At 36.5% G+C, this 24,908-nt stretch overlaps 1 protein-coding gene across 1 annotated transcript; it reads left to right on the top strand.

The window, feature by feature from the left end:
• The first annotated feature begins 77 nt into the window (after positions 1–77).
• LOC142624683 (DEAD-box ATP-dependent RNA helicase 13) lies at positions 78–24,908 on the top strand. The gene is made up of 15 exons (XM_075798367.1): positions 78–356; positions 671–988; positions 2,186–2,358; positions 2,442–2,636; positions 4,839–5,015; positions 6,831–7,219; positions 8,033–8,213; positions 19,778–19,900; positions 19,977–20,093; positions 20,328–20,432; positions 20,662–20,802; positions 20,934–20,999; positions 23,231–23,389; positions 24,169–24,250; positions 24,418–24,908. The coding sequence occupies exons 1-15, from the start codon at positions 185–187 to the stop codon at positions 24,465–24,467; spliced, it is 2,448 nt and encodes an 815-aa protein (XP_075654482.1). The 5' UTR covers positions 78–184; the 3' UTR covers positions 24,468–24,908.

Genomic DNA, 24,908 nt, shown 5'->3' on the forward strand with positions numbered 1-24,908 from the left:
CTTAAAAATGATTACATTTGTTTAGAAATTAGAATATTTCATCAATTTTAAAGGTACCTACTATCTCTACGTAATGCTTCAAATGGTTGTACTTTTCGTATGCTCGTTTTGAACATACAAAAAAGCCCAAAACAAACTAACCCGCCGCTTAAACTTGCAAAGCCAGTGACCTCTCTCTCAGGCCATGGCTGCTGAACCCTCACCGCGCTCCTCTCAACCTTCAAAGAAAAAGCACAATAGAAAACGAACTCGACAGGATGTAGAGCTCGAACGATTCGACTCACTACCATGGAACCCCGCTCTCCCTGACGACGATCCCTTCTCTGTTGTCGTCGGCACTAACGAACTCGAAGGAGGTTCGCCCTCGTTAATCGATTTCATTGATTTCTTTGTTTGGATTCCGAGAAATTAAAATTTGGAATAGCAAAGAAAATATCAAACAGAGCATTAGGGTTTATGTTCGTTCAATGTTCATGATTTCTGTTTTGGTTTCTGTAGAAACGTTACAAATTTGGTTTAAAATTTACGAAATTGTTTTGTTGTAGGATTGTATTGAAACTATGTGGTTTACTAAATTTTCTTAGGGAGCAAGCATAGGATTGGGGTTTATGGGAGGTTTAAGGTTTGTTCATGTTTGATGATAATTTGTTAATTTTGATCGAATGTATAGGGTTTCTTTCACTTGAAGAGATCGATGAAGCCGCGTATGGTTTAGGAATTCCTCAACCTGGGGTGGGAAATAGGAAGGAGAAGAAAGATAAGCAGAGTACAAAATCGAACAAAAGGAAGCCAAGTGATGTTGATGGCGGTTCTGGTGCGGCTGAAGTTGAAAAGGAAATGGAGGAAGAGGAGGAGGAGGAGGAGGCTGAAGCTGATGAGGCATCAGAGAAGGACGAGAATTTGAAGACTAAAAAGAAAAAGAAGAAGAAGAAGAAGAAGAACAAAAAGAAGAAGACTGAGAATGAAAAGGAAAATGAGAGCCACAAAGGTGAGGAATTTCCAGCTGGTTAGTTTCTGGGTTGGCGTTTAACACAGTTTCATACAATTTGCACATTGATGATTTGTTAGTTTTCCTAATATAATTGGTGCGTGGCTTAAAAATTTTACTCATTACACTGTAAATATATACATGTTTTTGAATGGTAATATATCAATTGTAATTTAGTTGATTTTGATTTTTGACTACTGTACTCGTCAATGGTTCGAATGTGGGTTAATTTCTGGATTGGTGAGTGTTTTTGTTTTGGTTCATAATGATCTCTGTATATGTTTATGATTATATTTTTTTCTTTCTGACTCTCATTCAAACTTAAGTTGTTACCCTATGAATCAATGATGCTTATCTTACAGTTATTATGTCAAAAAAATTTCCATGTATCAATTTCTGGGTCAGCATTCAGGTTGGATATTTAAATTTTGCTCTTTAAATATGTTACTGATATGCTAAGCTATCGATGTCGGTGTCAAACTTTCCTTTTTAAAGATACACCAATTCTTGATCTATCTTTGTTAGCTCTATTTTTCTTTTCATGAGAGCTATTGTTCAAATATATACTTGTTAATGGTTTTGGAATTTTTATAATTTTTTTGTTAGAGTAAAGCTAACTAAGTTTATGCAACTTAATCAATATAATGTTTTAACTTTCATTTTTGGTTTTTTTTTTTAAAAACTTAATCCATATAATTTTTTTGATTTTACTTGATCTGAATATTGTCATTTTACTTACGTAGTAGATTGAAAATTTTGTTTTGAGTTAGCATACTGAGAAAGTTCTTATAGTGATTGTACCGAGGTTTTTCCATCTGTCTTTATATTTAGAAATTTTTGTTTCAGCAAAACACCTCATTTTGTGTGGGTAATTATTGGGTACTTCCGGAGTACCATAAATGCATACTCCTTCATTTCACATAACTGTGGATCCCACTAATTAAATTTATGGTGGGATCTACAATTCATGTGAGAGGGGAGAGTATTATGGTACTCCGGAAGTATTCCATAATTTTCCCTTTTGTGTACACTTTAATTTCTATGCATATGAATGATTCATTTTCAAACCCTATTTTAAATGTATAGTCAAACTTGCTCTGGTTTGTAGCATGCTGTGTAATCTGTATAGGATTGTATTGAAAAATCAATGCGAACTAAAAGAGACATGTTCCACAAACTGTATGTTGTGATTTGTAGTTAGCAATGGCAAGAATGATGTTGAAGATGAGTTGGTTGATGAAGCTGAATATTATGCATGGAATGAATTAAGGCTCCATCCTCTGCTCTTGAAATCAATATACAGGCTTGGGTTCAAGGAACCAACTCCAATACAGAAAGCTTGTATTCCTGCAGGCGCTCATCAAGGGAAGGTTGGTTAAGGTTCTTGCCTGTGGTGGTGCATGTGTGATGAAGACATTAACTTGATGGTCTTTACAATTTGTTTATCTGTCAGGATGTTATTGGTGCTGCGGAGACAGGTTCTGGGAAAACACTTGCTTTTGGATTGCCTATTTTACAACGTCTCTTGGAGGAACAAGAGAAGACTGCAAGGATGTTTGAACAAAATGGGGAGGAAGCAGAAAGGATTGCCCCAAAAGGCTTTTTACGTGCTCTTATTATTACTCCTACAAGGGAACTTGCACTGCAGGTACTTAAAAATGCTTTATCCTGACTTTTGTTCACGTCATCTTTCAATTACCTAAGTGCACTAATGGTATTAAGGATAGTCTGATCTGCGTTATTGGACCTAATAGCATTGAGTATAGGCTTCTTGCATGTGGGTTCATATATAGTGACGAGATAGAATATACCCACACATTGGGCTTCTTGCATGTGTGTTTAGACATAGTGACTTAAAATGCACTCACACATACGGATACATGTGCACATAAATTCACTTTGTCCTAGCTTGTTCTAGCTTACTATAACAAGTTAGAACATGATTGGGTGCCCCATAGGAATGATATCGGTCACTATAGCTTCTAAAGCATTCGATACATACATACATACATACATACATACATGTATGTATGTATGTATGTATGTATCGATAAGTAATCATAAAAAATGAGTCACCCAAGTATATAGGGAGTATACTGGGGTAAACAATCAGTTACAAAAGTTACATAAATCTAGTAAATCAACAATAGAAAAAAAGAAGAAGAAAGGTTCCTCATGGCTGACAACCAATCCAATAAGGTTTTAAAAAAGAAGAACTTGAGATCAGGCATAGAATTTCTGTGTCTTCAAAACTCCTACTATTCATTTCCCTCCAAATGTACCACATCAAGCAACGGGGGATGATTATTAAAATATAACTATTCCGGTGACGACCAAACTGACCTTGCCAACAAGCTAAAAGTTCAATAATAGATTTTGGCATCACCCAATGAACTCCAAACAAACCCAATATCATGGACCATAAGTCTAAAGCAATAGAGCAATGTAGCAAAAGGTGATCAACAGATTCGCCATTACAATTACACATATAACACTAGTCTGTAATCCTTATTTTCCTCAATCTTAATTTGTCAATTGTCAAAATATTACCCAAAGCAGTAATCCATACAAAAAAGGCTACTCTCAATGGGACCTTTGATCTCCAAATGATTTTCCAAGGGAAAGACTGATCACTGGTGCTTGGAGGGGGACCCAGAAGATGGTAAAAAGTACTAATCTTGAAGCCCTTTTTCTGATCTGGTTTCCAGCATATCTTATCTTCCCCAATCCTCCTAATAACCATATCATCAATGATATCCATGAAGGTCATCAAAGACTCTAGCTCCCAATCTAAAGAAAGGGGAGCACAAACATCTGCCCATTTAACTGCATGATGTTTAGTCTCTTCCCCCATACCACCTCTCTCCCAAACCTTTATTTCTATCTGGTTTCCAATTCATTTTTTCCTCCCCAATCCCCCTTATAAAAGAACCATATATGGTATCCATGAAGCTTGACAAAGCCTCCAATTCCCAATCATGGACAGCCTTAAAAAAACTTACATCCCAATGAAGGACCTCATTAATGAACTTCATAAGCTCAGCCACACTTGCCTCCTTATCTCGGCAAATTCTAAATAGTTCAGGATAGCTAATAGCAAGAGGAGTCTCCCCACACTACGGTCTCGCCAAAACAAACTTCACCCTCAACCCATCACCAAGTTCATACAGAATAGAATGAGACAAAGAAGACCATCCATAGCTAATAGTTTTCCACAAACTAACACCGTAGTGGCCCATTTAACTAGGTGAAATTTGGGTCATCCCCTAGACCACCCAATAAGAAATTCCGCTGAAGTTTTGCAATTCGGTCTGCCACAAAATTAGGGATAGGAAATAAAGATAGAAAATAAGTAGGTAAATTTGATAGATTACTTTTAACTAAAGTGACTCTAAAAATGTTTCCATCTTGCTAATCTCCTTTCCACCTTCTCCAAAATCGGGTTTCATATTGTCTTCTCCTTGAATTCTGCACCTAAAGGAAGACCCAAATATTTTATTGGGAGAGTACCTTGCTTACAGCCAAGGACATTCAACAATAACTCAATATTATGAACCACTCATTGTGGGAAGGAGGTCTATTCATATTACTTTGTAACGGAATATAGGTTACTGTTGCATCCACTCTTGGGGTCTGGGAAACTAAGATAGCAGGTGGCAGGCCAGATGATTTAGATACTTGGCAGGAACTGGCTGGTCACATCTTGCTTACTTCATTTTCCGTTATGTTGATGGCTTGGAGTTCCACATTTGTCTATTTTCAGTACATTGAGTCCTTAAGGCCATATTGTTAGCTCTGTAGTTAAGTTGAATTTTCCATGTGTGGTTTTTTTTTTTTACTTCTTTCTCAGGTTACTGATCATCTCAAGGCAGCAGCTAATGGAATTGATGTTAGAGTGGTTCCTATTGTTGGTGGGATGTCAACAGAGAAGCAGGAAAGACTCTTAAAGAAAAGGCCTGAGATTGTTGTTGGAACTCCAGGGAGGTTATGGGAACTTATGTCGGGAGGAGAAAAACATCTTGTTGAGGTAGTACACATCCATTTTTGTGTCTTTCCCTTTTCTTTTTCCACTAATTTTAATAAGTTTCTTACTTATTTTTAAGAAGTTTTTTACTTATTTTTAATAAGTAATAAACTTTAGTTACTTCAAGCTCACAATGATGAGCAGTCCATAGCCTAAAAGAATTACAAAAAATTATGCACTACAAGGAATCTAATAAAATTTGTACTTATAAAAAAAAGGTGTGTACGGATACATGTTATTGATTGCATGTATGGGAGTTCCTTTCACCATTCCCTATAATTGGCTTAAACTTTTATATTGTTCATTTTCAATTATTTTTACTTATATGACTCTGATTAAATGGTATAATGCAGTGCCCCGCACTTGGGCATATTCCTATGTTTTTGCATGATAATTTTTTTGTATTTTTTTCGTTGGATACAAGAAATCTACAAGGACCTGCGGTTAATACTTTAATAACTTGGGGTGTAAAGACTTGCTTTAGCTATCTCAATAACTTGCGTTCAATTCAAATTAATAGTAAAGAAAATTATGACCTTGGGTGTTCACTATGCTATAATACACTTCATACATTTTTTTGATAGGTAATAATCCTTTTATTGAATAAAATGAACATCATGTTTATGATGATGAACACTCTGGACATGAAAAAAATACAAAAGCTCAAAAGCTAAAGCTAACAGATTGTAGGAAAGCAGAAATTGAAATACATTGTGTAAAACCCCAATACACTTATACATTTGAATGCCAAATCTAATTAGAATCATCATCTAGTCATTAGAAGCTTATTAATCTTGATCTCAATTTTAATTATTAAAAAGAAGTTTATCTGACTCAAGTGGCAATTTGCATGAAGTTTATTTGTTATAGTACAAGTGTACAACCTGATATGGAGGGGAGGGTTGAAGCTGGATGAATTATAGGAGCCTTGTAAATTGGGCCAAACTTCAACTAGTGTTTCTGTGTGTGCACTGGTCATTCTGATGCACCATTGTTGGCTGCTAGCTGGTTGAATATAATTGGCAATTTGTGTAGCTAGCATAAAATCTCTACTATAAAACAATTAATTGTCTTGTCTGTAATATAGTTTTAAGTCACTCAAAGACGATGCATAATGATCTTTCGCCAATAAATGTACTTGGAAACCCTGCTTTGGATGATATTTTTATTTTTAAATAAGCATCACAGATGGCCTACCCTAAAATTGTGCTCAGCAACACCTGCCACCAACAGCCAAGAGTGTTACCACATCACCATTTCCACCTTCTACTTCACACCAGGGCAAGACGTTTTGTCTTTACCATCATTGGTTGCATCTCCTCCATAGCATGGCAACACTGCATCTGTCCAACAATTGCTACCTTAGCATGCAATAATCATCATCACTTGCACCACTTCAGCACTTTTGATGCTTCTGCACCTTGCCACTGTTGTCACAATTTTCGCTATTCAACTACCGCCATCTACTTGTTGCTGTGGGACACATAGCACCTCATTTATGTGCTACTGCCAGTGTCACCACTGCTACATCTCCAAGTTAAGGTCCAGCACCACTGTGCTCCACTTTTTTTTTTTTAATGAGATCTACTTTCATCCACCATTACCTCAGCTAATATGACAGAAGGCAATGCTGTCTTCCAAGTAGTAAAGTTCTTTATTCCAAACAATAGAATTAAGGGTTCATTGATTTTTGACCAGAAATTTTATAATTGGATCATTCATATCCTGTCTTTAAGTGCTTTATTCCTTGACATAATGACATGTTATATATTGATTGAACTTTTTTTTTTGTTTGACTCACTATTTTGGCTTTTGCAGTTGCATTCGTTGTCTTTTTTTGTGCTGGATGAGGCTGATCGAATGATTGAAAATGGACATTTTCGTGAGTTGCAGTCAATAATTGACATGCTTCCTGTGGTCAATAGCCCAATTGAAGTTAATTCTCAAAATACACAAAATTGTGCCACAGTTTCAAGCTTCCAGAGGAAGAAGAGACAAACATTTGTTTTTTCTGCTACCATAGCACTATCTGCTGATTTTCGTAAGAAGTTAAAGCGTGGTTCTCTAAAACCAAAGCAGTCATTGACTGATGAGTTGAACTCTATAGAAAAACTCTCTGAGCGAGCTGGAATGAGAGCTAATGTTGCCATCATTGATCTGACGAGTGCATCAATTTTGCCAGATAAGCTTGAGGACTCTTTTATTGAGTAAGTAAATTTCCATCTGGTATCTGGCCCCTAAAATTCTTTTTTTTTTTCCAAAATGCCATTGTGTTCTACCACTTGAAAGATCTTTGCCTGCTATTGTGTTGAGATTCTGTTTTTCTACTGAATTTTGCAAATGTTAGGTTTTGCATATACATGTACATTAGTTCATAGCCCAAATGTTTGTCCAAATTTAGTACGAGTATTAAAATTGAGTATGCATATGATTTATATAATCTGTACTTATTATTGTTGTTGCAAAGTGTAATTTGAGTTGTATTCTGTTTGCTTAGTACAAGTCTCTTCATACCTTCATCAGTTCATGCTTTGACAATACATCTGTCTGAGGAGTAATCATTTTATTCTGTTTTGACCATTTATTAAATTGAAGTCCTTGTGTGAATTCATGATACTCTTATATTCTGGTACTTGGAAGCTTAAAGTGGTGATTTTTTTTTTAGTTACATCTTCTATTCTAATGTTTAGAACGTCTTTTTCTTTTTTTGAGGGGGTAAGTTACGCACCTGGGGGGTCTGAACCCATAACCTCACCCTCCACCTTGCTCTTACAAGGGAAGAAATGTTTAGAACCTTTTTATGTGTGGAGTGTAGTGACTTTTGTTGTGAGATGTACTGAGTTAAGTGCTTAGCTATTCCTGTATAAACCATGAGCTCTCTTTCAGATATGCCCCAGGACTTGGTTACCTAGAATAGTAGTACCATAGTTATTTGAAATCCACATTGCACTGTTAAAAACCTCATTTTTAAAGGGTAATGGTGTCTTTAGTGGAATACTCTTAATTTTAGTAGGTTGCAGATGCAGGGAAGAAGATAAAGATGCCTATTTGTATTATATTTTGCGTGTTCATGGACAAGGCCGCACAATTGTGTTCTGTACATCAATTGCAGCTTTGCGCCATATTTCCTCTCTTTTGCGCATTCTTGGCATTAATGTTTGGACACTACATGCTCAGATGCAGCAGCGTGCTCGGTTGAAGGTTAGTCTTTCCTTAAAAATTTTGCCTGCCTTATATCTATTTGCCTACTTCTTTGCACATGAGAAGGCAGATGTGATGATATGTTTTGCTGCTACTCTAGTATTTTACATGTTTATCTAACGCTTTGATTTCCTCAATCTATTATAGCTTATAGTTTGGCAGCATCATGTCTCTGTGACATTGTAGCAGCATTTCTTACTTTAGGGTCTAATTTGCATTTTACATCTCAGCTAGTATTTAATGAGATTGATTGATAAGGTTAATAAGGGAAGTGATTCAGCTACAGTTTGCAACCAGTTGTGAGCATATATGCCTGTCTCATAAGTAACTGCATTTTACAAGACATTAAGTATATAAGAATTTTATTGAACAAGACTACTTCATGTACATGGAAATGAATGCCAAGAAGTCTAAAGAATTATAAAATGTTATGTACAAAAGGACAATGATTCTAAAAACTCAACAATGTAGTTTAAACTAATAAAAACCCCATGCCTGAGCCCAGTCAAACAATGATGTAAGTTGTAACAAACAATTCTATCAAATTTGTCCCTGAAATTTCTAAATCCTCAAATGTATGGTATGACAGTTATGCTCTCCCATAATGTACACTTCAAGCATAACAGAACTAAATTCCAAAAATTAGAACTTTAGAATAATGTTTGCCTATCCAATTCTGCCACCTAAAAGGTCAGTGACCATTCCCAATAACACCCATTGAAACCCAAAAGAACGAATAACCAAACTCCACAGCTCGATCGCAACATTACAGTGTAACAGAAGATGCTCCATGGTCTCCCCACAACTAAGTCACATACAACACCACCCTACTAGGATGTTTCCTTTCTTAACGAGATTATCACATGTAAGGATCTTCCCCCATGCTACTGTCCAAACAAAGAAAGAAACCCTTCTTGGGGCCTTGTCACACCAAATACTTCTCCAAGGGAAACCTTTAGCACAAGCCCCCTTAATGCATCATAGAAAGAATGCATATCAAAATCTCCCCTCCCTTTCAATTGCCATGCCCATTGATCTCTACATTTTTGATGAGGGACATAGGAATAAAGGAGATTAAAGGAGGTTAACACTTACCACCTCTATCTCCCAATCATTAAATTCACATTCAAATCTGACATACCGACTCCTCTGTTTCCTATCACTCGATCTCCCAACAAGGAACCAACGAAAGCCTGTGTAGCTAATAAACAATCATACAAGTCAGGAATAACCACCCTCAACAGTTGGCCGCCACGTCCCTTATCATGCCAAAACTGAACATGACTACTATCACCTACATCAAAGCAGATATACTGTAGGAAGCTTTCCCACCCCAAGCTAATGCTTTTTCAAACACCACAACAATGAGTTCCTCGAACAATCTTTGGTGCACCAACCTCCCTACTCCTCTCCGCATTTCCAGCTGTTATAGGACATTAATAAATGGTGCAGCTTGTTTTACTGCTAGTGATATGTAATATGTGTCTATATTTATACTCTGTTGTTGACATGACACCTACAAAAGAGTTGGATTTTTTTTTATTTATTATTTTTTTTTTATGAGAGTAAGAGTTGGAATTGTTTACAATATGAAGGTACAATTTGTTAATTGAATTTAGTGTAAAGAAGCATGCTTTGGAACGTTAAAATTACTAGCAGTTCCGTGCTCGTGGAGTGCTAGATTTTGCTTTGAGGAGCAGTTGTTGCATGTGGCTCTTAGTCACTAGTAATTGCTGAAAATATTGATATTGGTTGTAATCTAATTTGAGACTCCACTTGAGGAGAATAAAGCCTCTTCTTTGTGCTATTGAGAACCGAACAAGACTAAGCCAATTGAGAGAGAATCTTGCGACCAGTTAGCATGAGTTTAACACTTTGTTATTGGGGTATCTAGGCTACTGTGCCTTGGCTCAGGGTAGAAGGGGACAACTTCTAGTATTCTTTTTGAGGAGAAGATATAATGCAACCCTAGAAAATTACTTTGTTACTACTTCACAAAGTCGTCTATTCAAACTTATTTTATGAGCCCATGTGTGAAGTCCAATTGAAGTAAAGTCATGTGGGGAGTAACATTCACATTTTGGCTAATATTATTCAATGCAAGGTGGGTGGTTTGCCTATGAAATATTTGGGGATGCCTTTGGGTAAGACAACCTTTATTTGAAATCCTATTTTGGAGAGGATGGAGAAGAAGCTTTCAGGTTGGAAGAGACTTTATTTATCAAAAGGCGGTAGGCTCACTTTGTTGAAAAGTACCCTTTCAAGTCTTTCAACTTATTATCTCTCTATTTATTGTCCCTAAGGCTGTGGCTGCTAGATTAGAATGTATTTAGAGGAATCTTTTGTGGGGATCCTCAAAGGAGTGTTTCAAATACCCTTTGGTGGCTTGGGAAAAAGTTTGCTTACCTCTTGAGTTGGGTGGATTGGGGATTCAGAAGTTGGTGTCTTTTAATGAGGCTTTATTAGGGAAATGGCTATGGAGGTATGGTCATGAAGCTAATCATCTTTGGCGGAGGGTTATTGCCATGAAATATGGAGAGGGGAAAGGGAGGTGGAGTACTAAAGTTTGTAGAAGGGCCCATAGGTGTGGTTTATGGCGAAGCATTAGTGAAAGGTGGGTGAGCTTTTATAAGCACTTGTCTTCTTGTGGTGGGTGATGGTTCTCGTATTCTTTTTTGGCATGATCTATGGATTGAGAATAATTCTCTCAAAACTCTTCACCCTGAGTTGTTTGTGTGTTCAACTAATAAGGAAGCTTGTATTTATGATGTTTTGTCTCTCCCAGCAGGTGGAAATGTCAGAGTGTGGAACTTACGTTTTTTTAGGGATTTCAATGACTAGGAGTTAGCGGCTTCTTTCTCCTTTCTTCACTTGATTTAATCTCGAATTATTGGGGGTGTTGGAAGCAATAGTCTTTGTTGGGGCCTTAATGGTAGTGGGAAGTTTGATACTCAGTCTTTCTACCATAAGATTCTCCTACTTCCATTTTCCCTTGGAATGGCATTTGGAAAGTAAAGGTTCCTAAAATGGTAGCCTTTTTTACATGGACAGTAGCTCATGGCCAGGTTCTTACATTGGATAATCATAATAATCTTATACTTCGAGGTCGCCCCTTGGCAAATCGGTGTTGTATGTGTTGTTGTAATAAGGAATCTGTGAATCACCTTATTTTTTGTCCATTAGCTCATTCTTTGTAGGTGCATATCCTTTGGCTGTTTGGGATTTATTTGGGATTCATTGGGTCATGCAAGGCTTTGTTGCTAACTTATTATTTAGTTGGTAGCAATGGCTTGGGAAACATAATTCCAGTATTTGGGATTTGGTTCCAAGCAGTTTGTTATGGATTATTTGGACAAAACTTAATCAACGTACTTCCGAAGATACTGAGAAATCTCTGGCTTAGTTGATAGATCTGTTCCAGCAGACTCTTTTTGATTGGTCTCGGTGTTGGGGTGTTGGGGTCTCTCGGACTGTTCTTCTCTTACTGCATTTCCTTTGTCTCTTAGCTTAGTTTCTTGATTCCTTTGTTTCTTTGTTCATTATCGTGAACACAATGTATTCTTTTTCCTCTTTCTTTTCAATAATATTACTTTCTTACCTATCAAAAAAAAGAAAATAATAGTCACGTGGTCTGAAGGTCTAGTTATATGTGTAGATTATAGTTAGCTTAATTACTAAGTCTCTTATTTTGAATAAGGGACTTGAGAAATCCTGCTTGCACCCAAAAGAAACCAGTTAGTGTGGTTTGATGGTAAAGAGTAATTATAATGGAGTGGATGACATAAGTTCAGATTCGATTGTATGTATTTAAAAAAAATGTCTAGTTATATGTCTCCTATCCTATGGTTAAAAAATTTATTAATTTGAGTTTTTATTTAAGAAGTTATGGACCTTATGGTTCGTAATTTTTGCAACCCTTGCAAATTAAGGGTATTTGTGTTATTTTGTTTGGTGTCGAATTTTCTAGCAAATCGTAAGTATATTAGGTTTTATTTTCTTTGAGTCTAAGTTAGACTTCTCTTGGTTATTACCGGATCAAGGTTTTAGTTTAATAGTGAAACTAGGAGTCCTAATACTTTTTTTTGATAGGTAATAACAAACTTTATTGATAACAAAAGTACAGTGAATTTACGATAGTAAACTCACTGCACTGAAAAGAATACAAACCAATCGAAAAGAAAGACTAACAGAATTAAGGAATTCAAACAAAGAATGACAATGTGTAAACCCCCAAATACGGGACCACTCAAACAAAGTCCTAAGTAGCAAAGACTTCATACAATCTACAAGTCTCTCAGTTTCCTCAAAAGTTCGGGCATTACACTCCTTCCAAATTAACCACATAAGACACGCTGGAGCCGTATTCCACACATCTGAATTGTGATTCCCCAACCAATTCCACCATGCAGAGAGATGAGAAACAACATTGTTCGGCATCACCCACTGAACCCCAAACAAACGAAGGACATCACCCCACAAGGTATGAGCATACTTACAATGGATCAATAAGTGATCCACAGTTTCCTTTTCACATCGACAAAGGCAACACCAATTAACAAGAGGTAAATTCTTCTTAACAAGATTGTTTATTGTAAGAATCCCACCCCTAGCAGCTGTCCATAAGAAGAAAGCCACTCTTTTAGGTACCTTAACACACCAAATGCTCTTCCAAGGAAAAGACTCCAACGGGGCTGCTAGCAATGAAAAATAAAAGGAGCGCACATCAAAAACACCACTACGATCAATTGCCATATCATGGTATCATCACCCCCTCTAGGTAACTTGGATGATATATGCGCAAAAAAATCATAAAAGATCCCTGTCTCCCAATCTTGAAAAGCACGATGGAAGCGTAAATTCCAACTTCTACCACCCCCATCCGGTGCAAACTCAATCAAATCAGAAATCATAGCTTCCTTATCCACAGCAATAGCAAACATTGCCGGATATAAATCTTTCAAGGCAGTAGGGCTACTCCAAGGATCATACCAAAATCTGATACGAAAACCCTCACCCGCCGCATACAACACATGACCAAAGAAGCTCTCAGCCCCCTTCCTAATGTTCTTCCACATACCACATCCATGTGTCCCTCTAACAACTCTAGTACACCATCCCCCACTGGCCTCCCCATATTTGGATGCTATAACCTGCCTCCATAAACATGAGACCTCATTCCCAAATTGCCATAGCCACTTCCCAAGCAAAGCTTGATTAAACAGCCCAATTTTTCGGATCCCCAAGCCACCTACCTCCACTGGCCACACAACTTTCTCCCAAGCAACAAGTGAGAATTTAAAAACATCATTAGACCTCCTCCAAAGGAAATTCCTCTGAATCCTCTCTAATCTGTCCGCCACATGTTGTGGAATAGTGAACAAAGATAAAAAAATAAGTAGGGAGACTTGATAAGGTACTCTTCAATAAAGTAAGTCTACCCCCTTTTGACAAATATAACTGTTTCCAACCTGCAAGCTTCTTTTCCATCCGTTCAATGATCGGGTTCCATATTGAGGTATCCTTATAGTGTGCCCCCAAAGGCATACCCAAATAAGACATGGGTAAACAGCCTACCTTACAACATAAAATACGAGCTAAGGCATCCAAATTCCCAACCTCACCAACCGGCACAATCTCACTCTTACCAACATTTACTTTCAATCCTGTGATAGCTTCAAAGAAAATTAGGACCATACGAATATGTAATAATTGTTCCTCGGAAGCATCACAAAAGAGAATAGTATCATCAGCAAACAAAAGGTGAGAGATATGCAAACCTCCACTTGCATTGGGCTTTGCTTGGAATCCACTGAGGAAGCCTCCATCTTCTGTCCTTTTCAACAACCTACTCAACACCTCCATTACCAATAAGAATAGGAGTGGAGATAAATGATCCCCTTGACGAAGACCACGAGAGCTGCCAAAGAAACCGGCTGGAGACCCATTAATAAGCACTGAAAAACGTGCAGTAGAAATACACATCTTCACCCATCTCCCCCACTTCTCCCCAAAACCCATCCTCTCCATAAGGTAAAATAAGGCACTCCAACTGACATGATCATAAGCCTTCTCAATATCCAATTTAATAATCACACCCGGAATACCACTCTTCAATCTACTATCTAAGCATTCATTTGCAATAAGAACAGAATCAAGAATCTGTCTTCCCCCAACAAAAGAATTCTGGGAGTTGGAAATAAGTTTATCCAAAACACAACGTAGTCTATGTGCCAAGACCTTTGAAAGTAGCTTGTACAAACTACCCACAAGGCTTATAGGGCGAAAATCTCTAATATTGACAGCACTAAGCTTCTTGGGTATCAAACACAAAAAGGTGGCATTGAGAGATTTTTCAAATATACATTCTTTGTGGAAGTCTGCAAAAAAAAGCTAAGATCTCCTTCTCAATAACACACCAGCATTTTTGAAAGAAAGCCATAGTAAAGCCATCTGGACCAGGAGCCTTATGACCCTTAGCCTCCCGTAGGGCTGCAATGATCTCCTCCTTCTCAAACTCCCTTTCTAAAGAAAGTCTATCGGTTTCATCCAGATTTGCAAACTCTAGACCATCAATAGTGGGCCTCCAAGATTCGGTCTCCTGGTACAAAGACTTATAAAAATCCACCACTTGATCTTGAATTGCAGACTCATCCTCATACAAAATGCCCTCAACCTCCACAGCTCTCATAGTATTTGTACGTCTATGAGAATTAGCAAGCCTATGAAAAAACCTAGTATTATTATCCCCTTCTTTTGAGTACAAAGCCTTTGATTTTTGCCTCCAAGAAATCTCCTCCAAAGAAGCTAAATACTCAATATCAGCCTTTATCTCAACTCTTCTTGCACTATCTGCCGGTGATAGAGAGTGCATCCCTTCCCTCAGGTCTAAGTCCAAAAGCTCAGACAACAAGCATTTTTTCCTAAAAGACACATCTCCAAAAACATGTTTATTCCAATGCTTCAAATCTCCCTTAAGAGCCTTCAATTTACAAGCCAGAATATAACTAGGAGACCCCACAAAATGGTATCCGTTCCACCAACCTCACACAAGGTCCACAAACCCCTCCACCTTAAGCCACATATTCTCAAATTTGAAAGCAGTCTTTCCCCTCGACATTCCACCTGCCTCCACCAGAAGAGGACAGTGGTCCGAAATCACTCGAGGAAGAGGCCTTTGAGTCACATCGAAAAAGTGATATTCCCAATCAGCAGATACCAACACTCTATCAATTCTAGACATAGAAGGGTTCTCTGAGTCACGGAACCATGTATACTCGCCCCCCACCAAAGGTATATCAACCAAAAAATTCCTCTCAATAAAGTCTGAGAATTTGAACATGGTTGGACTAAAAGAAGTGCACCCAAGATGCTTTGCTGGATATCTGATGATATTAAAATCACCAAAAACACACCAAGCTGCACTCCACCTCCCTCTCACACTATCAAGTTCAGTCCACAAAGCATCCCGAAGACCATCAGCATTCGGACCATACACCCTTGTACGTATCCAAGCAAAACCGTCTGCCACACCCTTTAACAAAATAGAAACAGAAAAGCACCCAACAAGACAATCCATTTTTTGATATGCCCTGGTGTCCCAAGCCAAAATAACCCCCCCTTCACAACTACAGCTTCACGACCAAGAGAGTACAACATCTATAAGTGGAATTAACATTATTTTGTTCAAAGGATGTACGGTTTGGCATCCTTGTGAAGCATAGGCAGGATAGTTTGGACTATGAGTGGAATCATTACGTATGTATATTTGTCTCAATGTACTCAAAGAATAGTACAAGAATTCATCCAAAAAAAGGTGGAGTTGATTAAAAACATTATTGAGTCCTTTGAGTATATTTGTGCTCAATGTACTCAAAGAATAGTACAAGAATTCATCAAAAAAAAAAAAAAAGGAGTTGATTAAGTAAAATATTGAGTGTTTTTTAGTATTGAGACGTGTTGACCCTTCATGTGTTATTTTCTCCTTCTCTCTTTTCTCTTTCCTTTGTCTCTTTTTGGTGCTGCTATTCACAGATATTGTTCATACAGCCCTTGGATATTATAAATTTTTCTTTTTTTTCTTCTTCCTTACAACCCCAAGCCAAGCCCTTTTTCCTCTTACTGATTGAAACCCTAAAATCAATCGTACTTTCTCTAGCAAATAGCCATAAAAAACTCATCAAACCCTAGCCTAGTCTGACCCCAACTTTTTCTTCTACAACTCTAAAACCTAGATCCATGTATCCTCCTAAACTTTAACCTAGTATAAGCACATTAGTATAAACTTTAACCTATTGGAGCTACTAATTCTGATGGATTTGTTTGGGCTTGATTGATCATGATTAGGGGTGTCAATATTTGACACAACACGGTTTTATATGTGTTAGGGTTGGGCCTTAGCTTCCCGAAAGCGACACGATAAAAAATGTCATAAGTAGGTCAACCCACATGACCTTCAATTGACACGTCAATTTATTTATGTCAACCTGAAATGACTCATTTAACAAAACCCATTTAACTCGTATAACAACCCATTTAACTCGTATAACAAATAAATATTCATTTTATTTTAAATTTGTCAAATACCTTTTATATCCACCCTATATTTTAAACTTAAAAAGAAAAGTGAGTAATTACAAAAACTTATAAGTGATATAAATGTAAGTTGAAGCTTTACAGACCCTAAATTTCTAAACCTTCGTATTAATTCTTAAAAGGGATGTTATGTTTTTGTTGAACTATGTTTTTTTGAATTTAAGTTGAAGTGTGTGCACTTCTTTTGGGATGTAAAGAACTTATTTTTAAATGGATGGTACTACATTATGTACTTATTTTTTATTAAGTACCTTGATGTTATTTTGAACTTTTGGATGATATGTTTGATATGTTTTAAGTATTTCGCGTTATTATTAACTTTCAAATTATATTCTTAATAGGTATTTTTTTGATGTAATGAGTTTGTATTAAATTTATAACAATATTAATTCGGCTCTATTTTTAAGCAAGTTAAATGGATTGAATTTGTGACAATCCAACCTGTTTAATATTAAGTGGGTTGAAATGAGTCATGTTACATTCATGTCAACCCAACACAAGCCTTTTATTAAGCGTTTCAAGTGGGTGGGTCGTGCATGTCAACTTGCTTTATCAACAAGTCGTGTTAGGGTTTGAAGGGTCATAAAACGATTATTAAATGGGTTAGGTTTGGGTTGAACCATTTAATAGAAGACTCCTACCTTGACACGACACAAACACGATACATTAATCTAAATTGACACCCCTATTCATGATTAATGTTAATTGACATTGATTGATGCTTTAGAAAGATTTGATTGCTATTTGAATTTTATTTCCGTAAATGCAGTAATCTTATTATGAACTTTATTTGTAATTTGGAGATTATTTAAAGGGCACAAAGTTCACAATTGTAGAGTTTTATCCCAGATTAATGGAATTTCTTTCAGGGCTGATTCCAAGCAACCCAGGTGGCGATTCTTGGGTTATATAATTTTTTTTTCTCATTGCTTGGGGGTGATTCCTAAGTCCTATAATTTTTTTTCCCAATATATTCCCCATTTAGAGTTCTTTGTCTTGCACCACACACAGACAAATTCCCCAATTTATTATGTCAAGATGGAAAAGGCACTGCAGAGTGCAGATAGTTTTCTGTTTTTGATAATGAAAATTTTATTAATAAAAAGAAAACTAGGTACACCTGGGGTTGTACTCAGGGAGAATTTCAAACAGCTCTCAAAGTACAATGCTCAACCAAATCTAAAAAAGAAAAACAAGGAGAAGGATAAAAAGCCACATTCCAATCTAACAAAGTATGGAGGAAGAAGGCTTTAACATCAAGGGTAGACAGTTCACAACACTCAAAACTTCTGGCATTCTGCTCTCACCAAAAGCACCAACTATGCAATGTGGCACAGCCTTCCAAAAGGCTATATTTCTATGCCTTCCAAAAAATCTCTGCCAAGCTGTGAACAAATCAATAAGCCTCTTTGGCATAACTCATTGGATCCCAAATAAACAGAACACCATTGTCCACAGCTCATAATCTATTGGACAATGAAGGAAAAGGTGGTCCATAGTCTCCCCACATATCTTACACATGCAGCACCAATCCAAAAAAATAATACCGCTCTTCTAGATATTGTTAGTGGATAAAATCTTCCCTAGAGAAGCTGCCCAAGAAAAGATGGCAACCTATGAAGCATGGGTGCAGCTCCAGGCCGCCGCACCCTCACCCGACATGCATGGACACGTGTCTTTTTTTCTTTTTTTTTGGTGGTCGATGCCACTGACCACGCGTCCGTTGCATGTCCTTTTTTTTCCGTTTTCTGATTTGGGCTAATACAGCACCGATTCGGCTTCGATTCGGGCCGATTTGAAGCCGATTCGGGCCGAAACAGACTGATACGGGCGCTGAAGTACGTGGTAAAAAAAAAAAAAAAAACTACAAACCCAGGTTACCACCTTGCCGGCTGCCATTCTTCTTCATCTTTTCTCCATTTCATCTTCTTCTTTCTCCGTTTCTTTGTTTTGCACCGGTTTTTTCCTCCTTTAATTTATGTTTCTGTTACTCTTCTTAAGTTTCAACTTTTTGTCTTTACTGAGACCACACTTTATTAGCTTTGGAAATGACAAAAGAAAAATTATAAAAAAAAAGTATATCTAAACTAGTGTCAAAGTCTTAGAGTAGGTATATAATATATATTAATGTTTATTTATACTAAAAAAAAGAGGTATTATTATTAGGAGAAGCAATTGTTTACAATATTTTCACAACAAATTATAAGTTTAAGGTTTTTATTTGTTCTAATTTGAACCTACTACTGAAATTAATTTTAGCCCATCAATATCAACTCATAATAACCTGTCACTTTGAATATTTTGTGAAAATATTGTGGACATAATATTTCTTTATTGTTATGTATTCACTTTATTATCTACTATTGCTCTTAAATTGGTATATATTTAACATTATATGAAAAAATATGTTTAGCAATATATAGAAAATAAAAATAATATTTTAATAAACGTATCCCGTTGCACCTGCACTTGAACCCGAATCCGCACCCGTGCTTCCTAGATGGCAACCCTAGGTGGGACCTTCAAACGCCACACCAATTTCCACGGGAAAGGCGTGTTATTAGAAGTGGATAGGGAGTGATAGTTTTAAGGGGGTAGTAATGCAAAAGGGTTTGAGAATACTCATTAAAAGTACTGTCTTATGACTTTTGTTGCAGTTCTTTAGAGGTACAATTTAAGCTTTGAATGTTTGATTGAAATTTCTTTTACCATTCTCCTTTATGAAGGAAGCATGCCGTGAAAGATATTTTTTTGATAAATTCGATAGTTACAATGGGGTAAGGGAGAATTTGAACACTGGATGTCTCCACTAGAAACACCAAGAAGTTCCAGTTGAACTTTAAGGCTCTTGGCGTGAAAAATGTGTTCCATATCTAAATTTACTTGATTAGCTTGCCACTTTATTTTTCTCATTTATTGGTCAAATTTATACATCAGTTTCTTCTGCTTTAACCCTCCTGTGTATGATGCAGGCAATGGATCGTTTTCGTGGAAATGAACATGGTATACTTGTTGCCACTGATGTCGTAGCAAGAGGGATTGATATTCCTGGGGTTCGAACTGTTGTTCACTATCAGCTTCCACATTCGGCTGAAGTAAGTAAATATTAGGATGCTTTTTAACATGTTTTTAATAAAGTTCTATAATATCTGTTAATGATCTTTGTGTTAGGTTTATGTTCATAGAAGTGGAAGAACTGCTAGAGCTTCTGCTGATGGGTGCAGCATTGCACTAGTCTCAGCAAATGAAACGTCCAAATTTGCTTCGTTGTGCAAATCATTTTCCAAGGTACTTCCCATGAATTGGAAGATTTTGATGGTTTTTAAAGATTTATTTCCATGTTTCAGAAATGTGGGCTTATTATACCTGAACAAAGAGGAAAAAAAGATTGTTGAAGTGCTAATTGAGGGCTTTTTATTTGGTATAAATAAACAGTAGCACCCAATTGTTCTTAGTTCTAACCTTCATATAGCTTTTATTTGCAACTTTCATGCATTAGAATTGCCTTTGCCTTGTACACAGGAAAGTTTTCAGAGTTTTCCTTTAGAGCACTCATACATGCCAGAGGTCTTAAAACGATTATCTCTTGCACGTCAAATAGACAAAATTTTGCGGAAAGACTCCAAGGTATTTTTACCTTTAACCCATCTTGTAATATTCTATATAGTGATTTATGATTTTGAGTTCTTACATGCAATCGTAACTCTGGGCCTCTGCCTGGGGAAAATTGGTTTCTTGATACTGAGTTTGGGTGGGGTTTCAACTATTTTGCAATTTTTTTCTTTTTTGATAAGATTATCATTTTGCTATGTGCATTTGCTTCTTTATTAAATGGTGCGTGTGCCTGTATTTCTAGGAAAAGGCAAAGAAAAGCTGGCTTGAGCAAAGTGCTGAGTCAGTGGAATTAGTAATGGATGATTATGACAGTGAGGAGGAAATAGTGAACAGTATCAAGCAAAAGAAAGCCACTTCCGTGCAATTAAATAAGTTGCAGCAGGTAGCATTTTTTTTTATTATTTATAATAACTTGAACTGCCTCGACAATATTCATAATCTAATAGTTTGGCCAATTTATTATCCTTGAAGAAAGTAATCTCACATGATGAACTATTTTATTTCTCTTTTCAGGAGCTCAATATGCTTCTGTCACATCCGTTGCAACCAAGAACATTTTCACATCGTTATGTGGCAGGGGTAACCAATTATGAAGTCTTTCTTATTTACTTAGTTACCTTTCAATATTGTCTTAGCTCTTGGAAGAAATTTTTTATTTTTATTATTATTTTTTCCTCAGTAAGTAACTAGAAGTCATTAAAAAATGCAAAAAAGACGCAATCCTGGCACACAGGAAGTATACAAAGAAAGAGCCAAAATAAAACAAGTAGAATATGAAAATAGATTAATCAAGACTTTTATCATATAAAGGACCTATCATCTATAGAAATGAGATGGACTTAGTGACCTACTCACTGGATAAGATGGAGTCTGAAGATGGGAGTGGGATTGGGAGTGAGAGAGCATTGATTTTAACATTAATTGAGATCTAGTAGCTTGCATGTTATATTATTTCATGTGTTTATATACATATGTTTGTTCATATAAGTATATGAATAACGAATATACTTACATTTTTGCTAGCAGAACCTTTTGTGGGAACTCACATTAGTCAATGCATAATAGCTTAAGGGGTAAATTTTACATATTCAACTCCAAAAATCACCCACATCAGCTCATGTAAAATTGGGTAAATTTACATTCTAGCTACAGTAACTATGTAAGTATACACGACTACTATTCATGTGCATATCAATTTTATTCATTTCTCTTGCTTCTTTTTTTTTTTTTTTCTCTATCTCCCCATCTATTGAAATAGTAAAAAAACAAATGAAGAATGAATATAATATTGAAATAAACTGTAGAATAGTTATTCTAGTGTGGGTGTTTTTGAACAGTGGTTGTCTAAAATGAGAGAATAGGTTTTTATGCTAAAATAGACAGAAAGTTTTGCACATGCTAATTTGAATGATTTAACTTAAATAAGAATTAATAAGCATCTTCAGCACGTTGACTGTGTTGCCAACCCATTTTATACTGATTAGGGTGGTAAAAACATACTTCAGTGTTTGTAAATTACCGACGGAAGTTCGCTGTTGGCTTCATTTATCATTATTGTCAGATTTTCAGGGTTTCTAATATGGACATCAAGCTTACAGTGATACTACCACTAGGGATGGAAATGGGGAAATTCTTTCATGTACCCCATTTCCCACACCTGCTCTGCTCAAAGGATGCCTTGCTTAGTGGGCCTTGGATTACAATGGGGTGCACTGTCCCTGACCCACCCTGGCCTGCTTAACACCACTAGCCATTTTTTTATAAGTAATATTTTATTAAAAGAAGAGGTTACTTCAAGTTTACAATGATGAACGCAACTTAACCTAAAAATATTACAAAAGAAATATACACGAATGAAGTGAATCTTTAAAATCTAACAAGGAATGCTACAAGTCCAATCAATCAGAGCACAATTCAGCAATGTTTCTGATTGAGCCATTGATTTTTCCATATTTGTATCATGCTCATAAGAATGAAAATCTAGTTCTCCAAGCAATCTGATTCCAGACGGAAAGGGGGAGATTTGACCTAACATGCATACTGTAACTTCACATTGAACATTTAGAAATAAAAGTAACATATGCTAGAATAATTTATTTTATTTTATTTTGCTTATATTCAATCAAAGTGAAAATTTGAAGAAAAACCACAATACCATTTCCAATCAAAATAATCTAGTTTTTTTTCTTTCATTATCACCCAACTTAGTAACCAAACAAAATATAAGAGAGAGAGAGAGAGAGAGAGAGAGAGAGAGAGAGAGAGAATTGCCACATGTGGTTTTGTTGTACTTAGAAAATTCATAATGCTGAGCCAGTGGCTGTAATTGGACCCTTCAAAGAGTATCGTTTCTGGTCCAATCTCCTCAGTGGTGGTGTTATATGTTGATTGCTCTGATAGGAGCCCATAACCATCAATAATAACGAGAGGGGAGAACTATCATGATTGGAAGTAGGTCCCTAGAGGCTTTTTTGGAGACAGATGTGTGAGATTAGTAATTTGGCACGGAGGAGACTGGGGGAGGTGAGGTAGAGGATCCTAAAAAGGGTCAGAAGAGAAACTTTTTTTCAGAAATACTGATAAATATTAAGATATTTGTGAGTATACCTAGGGCAGGGTGACCAAAACCAGTTCCGGCCATGGAGTTGATTGATCTAATTGGATTGGGGGTGTTGATGCTTCTAGTAGTTGAATGATCTAATTAGATGGTATAAGTATGATATCTGATTTCAATTACTACCTATTATGCTTTTCCCCCCTCTTCACACTGACTTATGGTTTGAAGTGTCATTAATACTTTTTTTTTCCAGGCTGGTGTTTCACCTCTCCTACAACATCAATTTGAAGAATTGGCTAGGCAAAATCGCCCTGAAAGCCAGGGTCTGGGAGAAAACAAAAGAAGGAAATTGGTGGTTTTTGGTCAGGATTGTGTGGAACCACTCCAGGCGCTTCGTAGTGCTGGTCATAAGGTACTTGGTTTGGCAAAATCTTGTCTTATTTTCCTATTAATTACCTTACTGTAATTCCTATGGAAATTAACTTATTAATGAAGAAACAAAATTTCTACCGAAATTAACGTATTTACTCAGTTACTCATCTGGATGGGCATATGTGCATTAATCAGGATGGCTTGGGTTGGTTTGGGTTTGAGATTTTTTTCAACCTAACCCGACCTTGTTAGGATGAGAAAACTCCAACCCAGCCCATGCTAGCTTTAAATACCAACCCAAAGAAATAGTTCCAACCTGTAGTGATTCGGTGTCAGGTTAAGGACCATTTTTGTAAGGCCTAATAAAAAAAAATTAGGTTTTCACTTAACTATTTAATCTCATTATTCAATAAGTGATTACAATTCACACAAATGGATATGATGTTCCATGAGTCTCAAAAATAAATCAAACTAATAAATTAAAATTTTCTATATGTTTTTTAAAATATTAATAGCATGGTTTGGGTCAGGTTATTTGGGTAAAGTTTTGTTAGCCCAAACCAATCCAACCCACGCTTCAAAATTTTTTTGACCTCAACCCAACCCAACCCATCAACCCATGAAAATTAAAAAACCAGCCCAAGGTGTTGGGTTGGGTTGGGTTTGGTTTGTTGGGTTGGTGGGTTGATTGCAACACCCTAAGCATATGTCAAACAACCCCCCTCCCCCAAAGAAAAATCTGGAATCAGTAGTTTGTAATCTTTTTCCTCTTTTCCCTCCAAGTTTTATTAATTTTTATTTGCTCTCTATCTCTAACAGGTGCATATGGATGGGAAAGAAATAGCAGATAAACGAAGAAATATGGACAATCTTAGGAGAAAGAGAAAAGAGGAGAAGAAACGTATGCTAATTATTGACTTCCCCAACCCCCTTTCCTCTCCCTCTTCTAATTTAAAGCCTTTACATTTTCTTTTTGTTTTTATTTTTTATTTCTCAGTTATCCTTCTGTACATGTATAATATACGTTTTGGAGGCAGGCAACATTTTAATTTCCTTTTTCTCTTCCAGGTATGAAAGATCAGCGAAGAAAGCAGAGGAAAAGGCTGAAAATGGAGTAGAGTTTGCATCTTTGAAATTGATACAGGGTCACATCAAAAAACAGAACTAGTTTTAGGCATAAGTTAAGAGGTTTATTTTTAAAGTTCGATTCATTCAAAGATGTGTATCAATTTAGTTTTAGCATAAGTTATACACATAAAAGTCCAAGTTGAAAAGTAAGAGGAGGCGTGACTTAGACAATATATACATGTATTTAAGGTTGCATCTGGCTGAGAGTTTTCTCAGCGCTGAATGAAATGTGTGAAAGGTGTAATCCAGATAGATTATGCAGCATGTTTGAAAGGGGGCATTGCCGGCAATGTCTTCTTCATCCGGCAATTTTGATCTTTCATTTGATGAGAAGGTGGTTTTGGAACATTTTGTCCTTTTGACTTTCATTGAGCCATTTGTATTTGCTGAATGAAAAGGACCCAATATAAATAAATGTGACATTTCTTGCA

Source organism: Castanea sativa, chromosome 2, assembly GCF_040712315.1.
Source record: "Castanea sativa cultivar Marrone di Chiusa Pesio chromosome 2, ASM4071231v1".
Lineage (NCBI taxonomy): Eukaryota > Viridiplantae > Streptophyta > Magnoliopsida > Fagales > Fagaceae > Castanea > Castanea sativa.